At 50.9% G+C, this 15,078-nt stretch overlaps 1 protein-coding gene across 1 annotated transcript; it reads right to left on the reverse strand.

Annotated features, from left to right (window-relative positions):
• Positions 1–89: 89 nt before the first annotated feature.
• Il36rn (interleukin 36 receptor antagonist) lies at positions 90–3,088 on the reverse strand. The gene is made up of 4 exons (XM_027952055.1): positions 3,060–3,088; positions 1,366–1,451; positions 623–750; positions 90–326 (listed from the first exon to the last, which is right to left on the reverse strand). The coding sequence occupies exons 1-4, from the start codon at positions 3,086–3,088 to the stop codon at positions 90–92; spliced, it is 480 nt and encodes a 159-aa protein (XP_027807856.1).
• Between the last annotated feature and the right edge of the window lie 11,990 nt (positions 3,089–15,078).

The following is a 15,078-nucleotide window of genomic DNA, read 5'->3' on the forward strand; positions in this document are numbered from 1 at the left end:
GTCCTGAGTTCTGAGAGCAGGGATGGTCCCCCTCACCCCTGCCCCCGCTGGAGCTGGCACTGCCCTGGGAGTTGTGGGGGTGCGTGGCCCTAATCACAGGGCTGGAAGTAGAAGTCCGTAATGGGGGCGTCCCAGGGGGTGTCCCAAGCAGCGTCCTTGGGGATCTGGGTGAGCCTCACAGGCTGGTCAGCCTCGGGCGCTGTGCAGAGGAACCAGCCTGGGTAGGCGGCTGACTCAAAGCTGGAGGTGAGTCCCATGTCCCTCCGGTAGAAGGTGAAGCTCTTGGACTCCTTGGCGCTGCGGTAGAGCTCCATGATGTTCACGGGCTGCCAACAGAGGGGCAGGGGTGAGAGGTAGCGGTAAGGGGCAGGGGTGGGGGCAGCAGTGAGGGGCAGGGGCGAGGAGCAGCGGTGAGGGGCGGGGGCCAGGGGCAGGGGCAAGGAGCAGCAGTGAGGGGCAGGGGCGGACAGTGGGAGGCCCAGGCTAGGCAGAGCCCTTGGGGAGCAAGCAGAGCCACGACCAGCAGCAACTTTCAGGGTCCCTAAGGTGCCCAGAGGCAGTGCCCAGCCTCAGAACTGGCCAGCTTAGTCTCCAGATGGTGAGGACGCGGGACAGGGCTCACCTCCAGTTTCAGAGTTGGTTCCTTCTCTGTCCCACACGACAGGCACTGACTCCCTCCCTGGACACCCAGGATGACTGGAGACAGACTGGCATCCAGTGACCGATTGGGGACAACACTGATCTCCTCACCTGTGGGCAAGAGTCAAGGTACGGGCCTTTGGGGGCCTTTGTTTCCCTCTCCCCGATCTTGGACTCTGGGAGCAGGGCCAGCATGAGGCCTCCTGTCCTCACGCTGGGCAGAAGGGGAATCTTTCAGCAGTTGTCACAGGGAGAAGGCCACCCTCCTGCCACTGTCCCAGAGTGGACATCAAGGCACAGAAGCACCTGGTGCCACCTGACACTGCAGCCCCCACATTTAGAGCTGTCTCCAACCCCAAGAGACCCTCCCCAGTACCTCCTTTGATGCCCAGGCCTCCGTTCTGAGCCCTGTCTTTATGAGCCTCCCAGAAGAGGACTAGCTCCCCCTGCACCCCCCACCCCATGCACATGCACACAATGCTCACACACGCAGCAGCACACATGTGCACACTACAGCAGAGGGGCCAACTGACTCCAATGACCCTTACGAGTGCCCAGGTGGACAGGTGTGCACTGTCAGAGAAGATCCGCCACAGCATGTGGGTAAGCACGAGGCCACACAGTGTCCCCTGCTGCTGAGGTCTGCAGGCCTGCTGGGAAGCCTCCTCGGGTGCCTCCCGCAGAGGGACACGGACGGGGACCACTCAGGTCCTGCTCTACACCAACCTTTAATGACCTTCCCCTCGTGCAGCCCTCCGGCCAGAAGCTGGTTGTTGTGCAGATAGAGCACCTTCAGGGCCGAGTCCTTCATTCTGAAACGTAGGGAAGGAGGAGGCCTTGAGGAGCGGGGCTCCTGCAGCTTGCCCTGGCCCAGAGTCCCCCAGTCTGAGCGTCTTGCCGCCCTCTCTTCCAACAATGCTGGGTACCACAGCCCAGCCTTCCCCCAGGCCTGCTGGGCTCCTACCTTACCAGGGGATGAGCCCAGGCCCCCACCTGAGTCTCACCCTACCCAATCTTTCCTATCCACAGTCCCCACATGGTCTCTCAGAGAGAAGTGACTGCGGCTGCCGTCCATGCTGCTGAGCCACAGGGACAAGTCACCCACCCTCTATGGGCCTGAGTCTCCTCACTGCTAAAGATGGGTTAGATAGCACCCAGGTCTCTTCCTGATTAAAATCTGTATCTTCGAGCATTATTGAAGACTTCAGAGGACATTTACTTCCACTTGGCCATGTATTCCTGAGTGAGGATTTTCTCTAAATTTAAAATTGATTTATTTTACTTTTCTTAGTTATTGCTTGTATATGAGTTGATTGGTTTTCTGATATACTGTGAGGTGAAAGATGTACTCTGAAGCAGGTTTCTGCAGATATTAACTGGGGAAAAGTCTGCAGTGTAAACATTGGCTGCATGTTTGACCTAACATGATTAAACAAGCTCCATTACTTAGTAAGATCCAAAGTCACTGGCATGCTGAGTGGCACCGAGAGCTCTTACCAGGACAGGGAAGGCACCACTTGCCGCATGTACTTGATCAGAGAGCTCGAATGTACAAAGAACCCCATGGGACTGAGGCCCATAGAACACACCTTGAAACGCGCTAGCCAGTCGTCCCCCAAGTGCCCAGGCTGCTGGTCCCACAGACGCCGAAATCCACAAGGCTCAAGGCCCCAACACAGACTGGCGTAGTGTTTGCATAGAAGCATCACACATCTTCTGCCATACCATGAATCATCTCTAGATGACTTACAATACCTACCATCATGCAAATGTATGCAAACACTGTCATACTGCATTGTTTAGAGAATAATGACAAGAAGATCATCTGCACATGTTCACCGCAGATGCGATTTATACATACATATATATATATATATATATATATTTTTAAATCCACAGTTGATTGATTCTGTGGATGTGGAAACCAAGGATATGGAGGGCCAGTCAGACGAGACTCACGTCAGAGAGGGCTGCTCTCCCCCTTCACTGTGAAGTTCACACACAGCTGAGTTTCTGGGTCAGTACACACTTGTGGGTGGGCAGACCTCTGGAGATTGTTTTGGTTCTATTCCCCCCACCCCCAGGGCTGCAGGGAGGTGGTGGCTGGAGTGACATTAACTCATGGCGTGGGGAGCAGAGCAGAGCTCAGAGGGGGGCTCCTGGCTCCCATCTTCCCCATACATGGACCAGGCTAGGCTGCAGCCCTGGCCCCGTGGTTACTTGTCCCCCTGAGGTGGGCTGCCAGGTCCTGTCCCAGTCTGAAAGGCTGGAAGAATGGCAGGGGCAGCGACTGTTGGCCCTGACTCTCAGCCGCCTGTCCTCCACTGGGAGCCCCGGCTGGGGCAGCAGGCCCTTCCTGTCCTCACAAGGCTGGACAGGTCCACCCAGATCGCACTCCTCTCGGAGGCCCACACACTCACCGGAAGCACAGCGCCCCACTCAGGACCATCTTGAATTCCTCGATGTGCAGATTCCCCTATTTTGAAACAAACAGCAAAAAAAAAAAAATTAGGTGCAGACAAAGGCTGAGGGCTGTCAGGGGCCCGGGGAGCAAGCAAGCTCTTGAGCCTCCCAGCGGGTAACCACATCCGCTGGGCCAGGGCTTCTGGAGCTGGGGTCAGGAGAGCCTGTCCTGCCAGCACCCAGAGGACACCTCGGTGGCTCCTTTCCCTTGGCGGGAGCCTGCGGAGTCTTCGGCTCCTCGAGGATGCTCCGGCTTTTTAAGTGCATACTTGATTATTTATGCACTCCTCCCGGGTCGCTGGGAGGAGACTGAAACTGCAAGCCAGGGAGGAGCAGGGCGATGTGACACCCTGGAGCCTCCTGAAGCACCTGCTGCTCGCCCAGCCTGGGAAAGGGAGTTTCTGGAGACAACCTCCCCGCAGCTCTGAGCCGGGCCCTTGGGGCTCTGAGGAGCACACAGAAAAGCAGCTTCTGCCTTGCTCGTCCCTCCCTCCCCTCCCCGCCTTCCTTTGCCAGGCCCATGGAGATGCCGGCCATGGGGAATTCCTACTGGGGGAGCATGTAGTAGGCTACAGGTTCACTGCAGAAAAACCTGAAAATCCAGAAGAGCAAACCAGGAGAAGTGAATGCTTCCATGAATGCACCATCAAAAATCCCGTGAGGACACTCTTCCTCCCCCACGTCACTGCAGACAGCTGTCACTGCAGACAGCTGTCCCGCTGCAGCGTCACAGAGGCCACTCTCAACCTGCTGCTCTCTGGGGCACCACAGCAGACTCGTTTCCCACACTAACATGAATAATGACTTCCTAGGTTTGAACAGCTGTGCAAAAATTCCTAAGGGTCTTTTATCATTCATTTATTCCAGCCCATTATTATTGGTCCTTATTTTGTTGGGTTGTATTTGTTCATTTTTGCTATTGAGCGCTATGTTGTGACAAACATCTATGATTCCACAGTTGATCTTTCTTAAATATCTCATTGACAAAAAAAAAAAAATCATGATTGTGAATCCATTAATATGCTTTTAAGACTCTCCGTGATGGCTCTGAATTAACGCCCGTCAGTGCAGAACAATTTAACAACATCTTGACCACCATCGGTAACTATTGATTGTAAAAGCATGAATTTTAAAGAAACCGTATTCAAACACGTGGGACAAAAAAAAAAATCCTTAAAGGGTTTAAAAATAAATATCGGGTTGATTGAAAGACAGAAAATAACCCCTTATTCACATAAGACTACCAATGTGATAAATAGCATTCAGAAAAATAAATTTAATGTAGATGCTGCTTATGCAAAATCATTAAATGCACTATAAATTGGCCAGATAGAAACGACTCAGAAATTATTGCCAATTACAAGAACAAATTCCAGAGTTAAGCTATTGACAAAGTGGTTTTCAAAAAATAGGCTCTTGTCTGCAAAGTGATTGTAGAGGTGGACACTGTTTCCCCTAAACGCCAGGGTGCCACTCTCAACAGTGAATCAGCCCCGTGTGCCCACCGGACACCTGGCTGGCTAATAGAGCTCCTTCAAGTTCTGCCCATTCAGAAGGGAGCATGCATGTGGCTGGCCCTGCAGAGACGCAGCGAGCTGGCTGGGTCACCGGGGGTGCCTCTACCAGCTCTGTCTATTACAAAACGTGCTGAAATGAGAATCCAGATAGGAGGAATGAATGGACAGTGCACCAATGAGCTCACGTGTGGTGCACGCTTGTGAGCCCAGTAGCTCGGAGGCTGAGGCAGCAGGAGGATTTCAAGTTCAAGGCCAGCCTCAGCAACTTCATGAGACCATATCTCAAAATAAAAAAAATAAAAAGGGCTGGGGATGTGGCACTTGGAGATTTATCTATATCTATATCTATCTATCTATCTATATCCCTAAGCTTGAAAATAAGACAAAACGACCACAGTGTGGGCTTTCACATTGTCAAACAGACCCCCCAAACAGTTAGTTCCCTCAGAAATGTGTCCTTGGTTGTCTCACAAATTGGTATTGGTTGGCTCCCAGTGCATCCCTAGGGTCTGAACGCCCCACCACTGATTGGATTAAGGCTCTCATAACCCAGTGATTTCACCTCTAAGCCTTCTTGCATTTTGGGGATCACATCCAAACCATAATAGTGCTATTTTTTACTATAAAATGCCCTATGCTGCCTTGGGACTCTACAGAGTTCTCACCAGGAACAAAGATCTCACCAGATGCAGCTGCCAATCTTGAACCTCCCAGTCTTCAGAACTGTGAGCCAAAAACAAAACAAAACAAAAACAAACAAATAAACAAAACCTCTTTCTCTCACAAATTACCCAGTCTCAGGTATTTTGTTTCAGCAACAGAAATCAAACTGAGACACAGATTCTCTAAAGTTAGATGTGAACTAGGAGAAGATTGATAAATTCCAACTTATTTTTGTCTGGTTAAAAAAAAGAAATTCAAAGGCAGTAATTTTTAAAAATTGTAACTTAGCCAGCCTATTCCAGCATTTCTTTCCCAATGAATACTAAAGACCTTTGTTCCTTGAGCCATCCTTAGATAATCAGTTTTATCATTGTGATTCCCTCACATATTAATAGTAAACCGTTGACTCCTACTCACTGCATATGTGTATGAGAGTCAATTTTTGAATTAAGAGAATTTAAACTTTGTCTCTTTTGACAACGTGAAAGCCCACACTGTGGTCATTTTGTCTTATTTTCAAGGGTGGTGCTACTTTGCCCTGACCTCACAGCTTCCGTGCGGGATTTTTGAAGTGTGTTATAGGGTACTAATCCTATAACAGGCAGCAGCACTTCACGCCTTCCCTTCAGTGTGGCCTGCCCTTGGTCACTTGCTCCTGATGAATGTGTTACCTGGTGGGAAGGGACAGTGTATCGCATTTGAGCTAGGTCACCTTGCTCATGGCTCACCCAATGGAAGCCAGTGGCCATGGGATGGACCTCAAGCAGCCCTGAGGGACCTATGTGGGGAGGAACAAGGCCTTGTGACAGCACCCTGGGAGTGAGCCTTCTGAGGTGCAAATCCTCCACCCACACAGGCCTAGCATGCTGCAGCCCCTGCTGACCCCCCACCTACACATGGGAGGACCCCGCCAGGCTGGTCCTCCCACTCCCAGGCCATGGGAAACCATAGGCATTTCTCATTTTCAGCTGCTGGGGTTGGAGTCATGTTAAGCACTGACAGCTTCCTGCAGCACCTGCCCCCGAGCTTCATGGTCAGTGGGGACCCTCCCTTCCCAGCAAACTCCTCGCTTCCTCATGGGGACCGTGTCCCGGGGCAACTCATTACCACATGTGTGAGATGTCAGTGCCCCTGGCGGAGGTGGAGGGGAGGACAGTCAGTCAGTGTATTCTCCCTGGGAGTTTGTAGGCTCACACGGCTCACCATCCCAGGCGGGAAGCTCTCGTTAGGGAGCCCGATTTAATAATGATTAAAATGACCATATCCTTCAGTGCTCACCTTGTCCCTGGAATCACATTTAGGGGCCTCCTGAATTTTTTCATTATACACTTATCTAACTACTGATCTGCTAACCACTATCATTTCTGTTATTCGGAAGGGGAATCAGGCACAGAAAGACTAACTACATCGCCTGATGGTTGACCACTAATTAGGATTAGAGTCAGACCCAAGTCCAGGAAACCTAGTTCAGAACTCTTGGCCCCACGGCACTCAGGGTGACCCTTTTGCTACCTGAGTCAGTCCTGTCACTCCTCTGTCCCCACACCTCTGTGAGTAAAAGGCAAGTCTCCAAAGGCCCATGCCACTGGACTCCCATGGACTCTCAGCCTCCTCCTTCCCCACTAAGGGGACCAGGAGCCAGGTAGACCTCTTGCTCTTCTTGAACAAGATGACATGGTCCTCCTGGGGCCCCTCGCTCTTCCTCTACAAGCCAGCGTGGCCCTTCTCAGGGACCTTCCCACGGGCTCCGCTCCCCACCCGGAAGCTGGCGTTGTCCCCACCTCCTGAGGCCTTTGTTGCGACACCCCTCTCATCGAGGCCATGTTCTCCCCTTTGTGCGTCCCTCCCCTGCTCCCACGCCCCCCACCGTGCCTCACTTCTTTCCGTGGGGCTCACCACTTAGCAGACTGTGTAATCCACCCAATGTGCCCTGCGTGGTATCTACTGCCCGCTCTCGGTGGTGCCAGGTGCACAGGATGTCTTAGTGAATAGGAGCTCAGTTGTCCCCATCCACGTTTAAGAAGCCAAGGAGCTGATGACTATTTTTATCTCCATTGTTTTTATTATGATGATTTCATTTCCCAGAAAGTATTGATGCTTATGAACCCTCCTTTTTTTCCTGGAACAGTTAAGACCATGGGTTGGCAAAGATGGGCCTGTGGACCAAGACCAGCCCACTGCTTGGTTTATAAATAAAGTTAGTGGGAGCACAGCCTGATGTCTATGCCACTTTTGCACGGTGATGTCTATGGCAGAGACTGTGTTTACTCCACAGCCTTTTTACAGAAAGAGTTGGCTGAGCTCTGGTCAAGACTGTGTGGGTTCGAGTCTTACATCTGTTGCTGACTAGCATGTACATTTGGCCGAGTTACTTAAGCTTTTAGCTTTTGAGTTTTCATTTATAAAAAGGGAATAAAATTCTGCTATTGTTATGAGGACTAAATGAGTTAATATACATGAAGTGTTTAGGACGGTGCCAGCACATAGTAGGTGCTTACATGTCAACTTTATCATCATTACCACCATCACCATCACCATCTTCACCATCACCCACATTACCACTATCTTCACCATCATCCTCATCACCACCATCACCACCATCTTCATCACCACCATCATCACTACCATCTGCATTACCACCATCATCACCACCATCATCACCACCATCTTCATCACCACTATCGTCACCACCATCATCACCACCATCATCACCACCACCTTCATCACCACCATCACCACCATCTTCATTTTCAGCATCATCACCACCACTATCATCACCACCATCTTCATCACCACCATCATCACCACCACCTTCATCACCACCATCACCACCATCTTCATTTCCAGCATCATCACCACCACTATCATCACCACCATCTTCATCACCACCATCATCACCACCACCTTCATCACCACCACCACCATCTTCATCACCACCAACATCACCACCATCTTCATGACCTGGGAAGTTTATTTCACCGCTCTGATTTGAGGATTTGACCCACTTGTTTCTGATTCCCTGTGAAGAGGACAGCATCAGCCCTATCCCTGGGGTGTCGTGAGGCCTGCATGAGGCGAGGCTGTGCCGAGCCAGCTCAGTCACCCATGTGCTGTGTGCTCTGTGCCTTCAGCAGTCCCCGCCTCCCTCCCTCTCCTGGGTACAGTGAACACCAAGTGCACACTGGCGGAAGCCCACGGCGGCTCAAGACCCAGTGCTTCATCACATGTGCCTGTGCCTCATCCCCAGAGAGGGAAAATGCCAGACTCCATTGCTGCAGGGTTTGCTGTGAGGTCTTAGTGTCTAACAAGGACAGTTAACTTCTGCTACACATTCACCCTGTCAAAATAAATGTCGCTTTCGTCCCCTCTTGTTGTGACATCAGTCCCACGGGGTTAGTACAACTTATATTCCTATTTAAACTGACGGAGGCCAAGGAGGCTTGGAGAGGGTGAGCAACTCACCCGAGACCACAGAACCAGCAGGAGGTGGCTGGTACTCTGGCAGTTCAGTCCAGGCCAGGAAACCCCAGTGCCCCTGTGAAACACAAAGGGCATCTTGCTTACAGATGCAAGGAACAGAGGGCGGAGCTAGAGCAGGGACCTCCCTGCAGGACTCTCTTTCCATGAAGGACCAAGGGGCCACTGGAAAAGAGCTGGCCCAGGGTGGCCCAGAGCAGCCCATACTGAGATGGGGACTCCTCACTCACTGGGGTGACCTTGATAGCACAGAGCACCCAGGAGGGCCTCGCTGGGCACCAGAGATGGTGGCCATGTGCAGAACACCTCTGGGAGCCAGCCGCAGAAGTGGGCCTCCAGTTACAGCCTGACTCTGCAGCGACATCACAGGGTGACCCTGGGGTCCACAGAGGGGGCAGGGCCACCTTGGCTACTAAGACATTTGAGGACCACAAAATGCCACGAGGTCAGAGAGGCTGGGCCAGGTCAAGGCACTGTGGCCGGTGCTGGGCAGGGGCCCCGCTTTGCTGCCCTTTTTTGTCTCCACCTTGTTGTGTTGTCCTGTGGCACCTTTCAGCACCCGGGTGGAGGCTGGAGCAGGGGTGGAGGAGTCGAAATTTCTACTGGGGGAATAGAAATGGCCAGTTCTGCAGGGAGAGCGGGTGGCAACCAGGAGGCAGGTGGGGCCCCATGCACGTCACACCCACCGGCAGTTTCTCCTGACTGAGTCACCAGGGGCAGGTCCAGAGCCACCGGCAACCTCCTTACCTGAGATCCAGCTGAGGACCTCCAGAGCCTTCCCAGGTGCCTGCCTCATCTGAACCTCGAGGCTCTGGAGCCTGACCCCCTCCCCTGGGGTGTTTGGGTGGCCACTGATGGAGGGGACGAACATGACATTGGAAATAAGTCCAAATGGGAGACAGCCAAGGGTCTGGAGGGTGAGGGCTGGCTCTGCTGGCCGCTGGGGCACCGGGAGGGACCACACAGGAAGGCAGTCCCCATCACCTGGACCAGAGGACACACAGGCTTCCCATGTCTCCACCTCCCTCCACAGGTATCTGGTCAGCTCGCCCAGCGAGCCTCCTAGCAGACGCAGTCGCAAACAAGCCTGGGCACTGCAGCTGCTCCCAGAGGACCCAGGGGTCTCTGCTTCCCTAGGCTCCATCTGGGGGCACGGCACCAAGGGGATCACCCTCTTTCAAAAGTGCCTCAAAAACGGGATTGTTTTTGTAAACTAGGCTCGTCTCTTTATTATACAGGTCTCTGTACATCTGTCTTTTTTGATAGATTTTTAGTTATCATTTTTAATTACAGGGAAATATACGTAAGATGAAAGTTACCATTTTAACCACATTTACGTGAACTGCTCAGGGGCGTCATTCAGACCATTGAGCAATCCCCACCAGCCCTCGCAGGAACGCTTTCCACCTTGCAAAACTGAAACTCTGTGCTTAGTAAACAATGACTCCCACTGCCCCCGCCAGGCCCTGGCCACCACCCTCCTTCCCATCTCCATGACTTTGACTCACCTGGGTATCAAGTGGAAACTCACAGCACGCGTCCTGATTTGTGGCTGGCTTATTTCACTTAATGTTCTTGGGTTGTGGCTTATATCCGGACTCCAATTCCTTTCCAAGGGTGAGTAATATTCCAATGTGTATATATGTCCCATTTTCTTCATCCTTTCAGCAGTCAGTGAACACTCTGGGGTTGCTTCCACCCTCTCACTACAGAGAATAATGCAGCTATTGCCTGTGGGTATGCAAGCAACTTTTCAGGTCTCTGTGTTTAATTCTTTCTAGTGTACGCCCACAGGTGGACGTGCTGGGTCATGTGGGACTCCTCTTGCTGTTGCCACTGGGGTGTTGTCATTGAGCCCCAGGTGCTCACAGCATTGTCCAGCTCTTCTGTCCTGTACCTTCTGGAGACCTGAGTCTGCCTACTTTTCAATCAGTTATGAAGGAAAGACTACTGAATGCTCCAACAAAAATTGGAGATGTGTCTACTCCTCCTGTTGGTGCCATCTATTTGGGGCTTGGAAGCTCTGTTGTCGGGAGCACCTGCATAGAAGATCTTTTATGTGTTTTGGGTCCCTTTATCATTAGGAATGTTCCTCTTCATTCCTGCTAACCTTCCTGGACTTTAAATCTGCTTTGGCTGACATCCATGCAACTCCAGCTGTCTTCTGTTTAGTGTTTGCATGGGACATCTTTCTCCACCTCCTTACCTTTAAACTATCATTATGTTTATAACTATATAATTAGATATTGTATACTCAGATCTTGTGTTTTTTAATCCAATCTGGAAAGCACAGTCTTTTAACTGGTATTTTTGCATCATTTACATGTAAGTGCTGATATGGTTAGATTACTATCTATCATTCTACTGCTTTCTATTTATTCCATGTGTTCTGTATTTCTTTTATCCTCTTCTTCCTTCTCCCGAGTTAAAATATTTTGATTCCACTTTACCTATTATATTGTCTTATTATTTATACCTTTAAATAATTTTTTGCTTACCCTAGGGCTTGCGTGTCCTAAATGAATAAGACTAACTTCCAATAACACAACACCACCTTATGGTAAAATAAGGGTGTACAACAGTATGTTTCCAATTCCTCCTTCCCACTCTTTATGATATGGTTGTGACTATCCCTAAAGCTAAGGATGAAAACTTTTCAAAGAATTAGAGAGAACAATACCTGTTCCCACCGCTGGCCTGGAAAGACTCGTAATTCACAAGGCCTTGGGTTCAATATGCAGAAGGACCTGCTTAAGCAATGGAAAGTAGTTAGGTCCAGACGAAATGCTTCTCTGGTTCTACCTCTCCGATCTCAGTATCATGCTCCAAAGGATCAAAACCTTTCCAAGTGCCTCAGTTGCACCAAAGTATAAAAATGGAGTTCATTCATAGTGATATACAAACACTCAGCACCCTTGGGGAAATGGCTGAATTGGGGCTGGGGCAGGAAGTGCATCAGAGTGGCCTGTGACACTTGTCATGACAGAAAGTAAAGAAATACCTTAAAAAAATAAAAAGGAAAGAAATCTGCACTGACTCGGTAGATCGAAGGCAGGCAGGAAGTAGATGAAAAACTTCAAGGCCCAAATCAAAGCAATCTGGGAGAACTAGTGGGGTCCTGTGGGGCAAAGCAGGGGAGGCAGAGGGGCTGAGTGTGGGAGGCGGGCGTGGGATCCTGTGGGTGCCAAGAGCCACGCCAGAGCTCCAGTTACTACACTGGGTACAAAGTGGAGCCACCAGGGGCTCTGAGTAGGGAGGGTGTGACTGTGTTCCTGTCTCCAATCCCGGTCACTGCTTGGTGGACACTTAATTCCAGGGAGGTAAGAAAGACGCAGGGATAACATTTGGGGTTATTGCAATGCTCCAAGGAAGAGACGTAATGGGGAATTCAGAGAGTAGAAGCTTCACTACTCATTGGAGCTTCACTACTCATTTTGGTACAGGGGGTGATACTGGTGTTGAGAATCAGTTCCCAGACTCGTTCCCCGGTGTTAAAGACTGAACACCCAAGAAACACCGATGCAAGAGCAAGAGGTTTTATTTAAAGGTAGAACAGAAAGAAAGACACAGACTTCTCCACGGGGGGATGGGGGGGGGGTCCGAAGCTGGTGCCAGAGGGAGTGGGGTGTCTTGACCTTTTTATAGGTTATTTTAGATTCCCTTTGTTCTCATGCACCCTCCTCCCATCCTGCCTAGGTGACCCAAAGGTGGAGTAATCCAAGGGCTGAACAAGCCACCCAGGGGTACAGGCAGGAAGGGAACCACCCCGGGACTACTCATAACAGCTCCTTGCAGGGAGGAACAATTCCCCGGAGGCAGGTAACCTTGGCAACAGGTGGAGGAGGGAAGTGCTCTGAAGGTATTAGCATTTTAATTTCCTCTAGATTCAGCCCCCATCGCATCTTCCTGACCCAAACATTCTTTACAAACACTAACTGTCCTTTTGTCTCCCTGGCCTCACAAGGAATAGGAATTTTTTCATGTTTCGGGCTGAGCAGCAATGTTATGTTTCAGGGGTGATGAGTTCCTTGCATTGCCCCCGCTGAGGCTGCATCTGATTGTTGATTCAGAGTTAAGGAACCGCCAGCCTTCAAGACCACTCCTGCCGTGTCAGAGCTGGGGCCTTCCAGGAAACTGAGGCAATGCAAAGACCACCAGCCCTTCAACCACGATTCATGGGACCAAGTCAGAAAGATTTCAGACATGTCACTCCAAGTGACAGGCATGAGCTTATGGAAGGGATAAGAAGAGGGAGGGAGGATATCTCAAGGGGGAAAGTGGGTCCTCTCAGAGAGGAGAGGGACAACCTCCCTCTCCTGCTCTTCAGTTTTATTAGCGATCCCAGAGAATTTTCTAGAAAGTCCTGCCCAGGTCCACCTCCTGACATTTGACTGACGATGGGGTGACATCAGACTTTTCAAGTCCCCACTGCAGTAATTCTAAGTCCCCTTTGCCCATGCTGACCAGTTCTAATTGAATTTTTAATCATTTTTACAGATATCATGGTTAGGAAGAGCTGTCCTTATCTTCTAGGATCTGGTCCATGAAAATGGTCTTAAAAAATCTTTCCCTTCTTGGGCTCCTCTTATCAACGTTATTTCCTGCCTGCATTTCCTTACTGATAATGGGTAGTTTGCTGAGGAATGAGGCATACCCTCCCCACTTAAGCCAGGAAGGGCTACAGGTAAATTGCTTTTTGGCAAAGAAAGCATGTGGGTCAGCACAGTGAGATCATTTTATAGAATTTTTCTCTTACCCTTGTATTCCCACCATCCTCATCTGTCTGTCCCCTAACACTACCACGTGAGCCTCCTCCCCTGGACACACAGCAGGTCCTCAGTATCCAAAGCTAAACACAGGACCACCTTTTTCTCAGCTAGCACAGTAAGCAGAGGACCAAGACCCCGAGGAAGCACGTCACGTAGTGCCTAAGGACCCAGAGACTGGCTTCCACCTTGCTAGGTGTCTCTGGACGTGTGACTCGGGGCCTCTGTTTTCTTATACAAGAAATAAAGATTAATGGCCCCTAAGGGTTATTAAGAGGATTAAAAGATTAACCAGGTAAAGCTCTTAACACTCAGTAACAGCATAAGCTTTTGATATTTCTACAAGTGTGGCACATTTGGTGTGTAAATCCCCTGAGCGGAGGCTGTGATTTGCCAGGTTGGATGTGGCCTCACGCCACTGGTGCGTCAAGGGGGCCACACCCCTGCCTCCAAGGCTGTCTAGAAAGTTGCTCTCCTCCCTCAGTCCAGCGTCCAGCCCCTGCCTGTCTCCTCGCTCTTGTTTCCTGGTGTCTCTTCTGCTCATATTTCTCAAGGAGCCCAGACCTGACACACCCGTGTTGCTTCCCTGCCACTCATCCAAAGCCTCCCAGGACCTCTGTGCCAGCCCCGCTCCCTTACCAAAGTGGGACACCCAGGACCAGAAGGTAAGACTCCCTCCTTGCTCAGTAGAAAGCCTGGAGGTCCTGACCCGGCTTCCTCTGCCCTTAAACACAGCTGGAGCCGTGACTTTGAATCCAGGATCAAGAATACCTCTGGGCAAAAGCAACTTCTGCTGCTCAGAAGCCAGGTGTGGGGAACCTTCTCTCATAGCTTTGGCTATCTGGAGATGCCCATGGGCTCCCTGGCCCAGGCACAGAATGCTGGAGGACCTGGTGCCATGTTTAAGAGCGTGGTTGCTGATTTGCTTGTTCACTGTTTAGGGGTAACTGTGGAGTCAGGCCCTGAGGATCTCGAGGCAGGGAATGTTGAGAAAAACTGGTTCTCATTTTGAAGAGTCTGTGATCCTCAGGGAACTGTCCTGGGGCCCTAACCAGAAGCAGATGTCCCTTGAGAGTCAAAATGCCTAATGTGGCCGTGGATGGCCACAGGCAGGATCCTTGGAGATTCCTCTTTGAAAAAGAGCAGAGGAAGGTGGGGGCCAAGAGGCTTGCTGGCTGCCCGTCACTCAGGAGGGTTCATCTTAAACATGGCGGAGGAGGCTGCTCAGCAGCTGTGGGAGGCCTGGGCTGAAGACAAGACATGCTCTCTTCCTTCCTCTCGACCGAGGGCCTCGCTGCACATAAGATGTCCAGGTGATGTTCTGGACCCTCCTAATGCTCCCATGTGTGATGACAGAGCCCCCAGGCATTGCAGCCTGGGCAATCAGTGTTGCCCCAGACACCAAGGGAATGGAGCTTCCATTCAGGGTCTGCTGGCCTCAAAATATGCTCTTCCCTTCCTTCCTTTCAAATATGTATGTGAGACAGGGACTCGGGGAAGCTCTCTCTAAAGAACTTTGACCACGTTCCAGGTGCTGAAGAAGAAGCGGCGAC

The sequence above is a fragment of the Marmota flaviventris genome, chromosome 14 (assembly GCF_047511675.1).
Source record: "Marmota flaviventris isolate mMarFla1 chromosome 14, mMarFla1.hap1, whole genome shotgun sequence".
Lineage (NCBI taxonomy): Eukaryota > Metazoa > Chordata > Mammalia > Rodentia > Sciuridae > Marmota > Marmota flaviventris.

Excerpts from the sequence above, each read along its gene's own strand:
- Il36rn (XM_027952055.1), bottom strand. The coding sequence starts at position 3,088 with ATGGTCCTGAGTGGGGCGCTGTGCTTCCG. Across the intron at positions 1,452-3,059 it reads AGTGGGGCGCTGTGCTTCCG|AATGAAGGACTCGGCCCTGA; the intron begins GTGAGTGTGTGG and ends CCTACGTTTCAG. Across the intron at positions 327-622 it reads AACCAACTCTGAAACTGGAG|CCCGTGAACATCATGGAGCT; the intron begins GTGAGCCCTGTC and ends CTCTGTTGGCAG.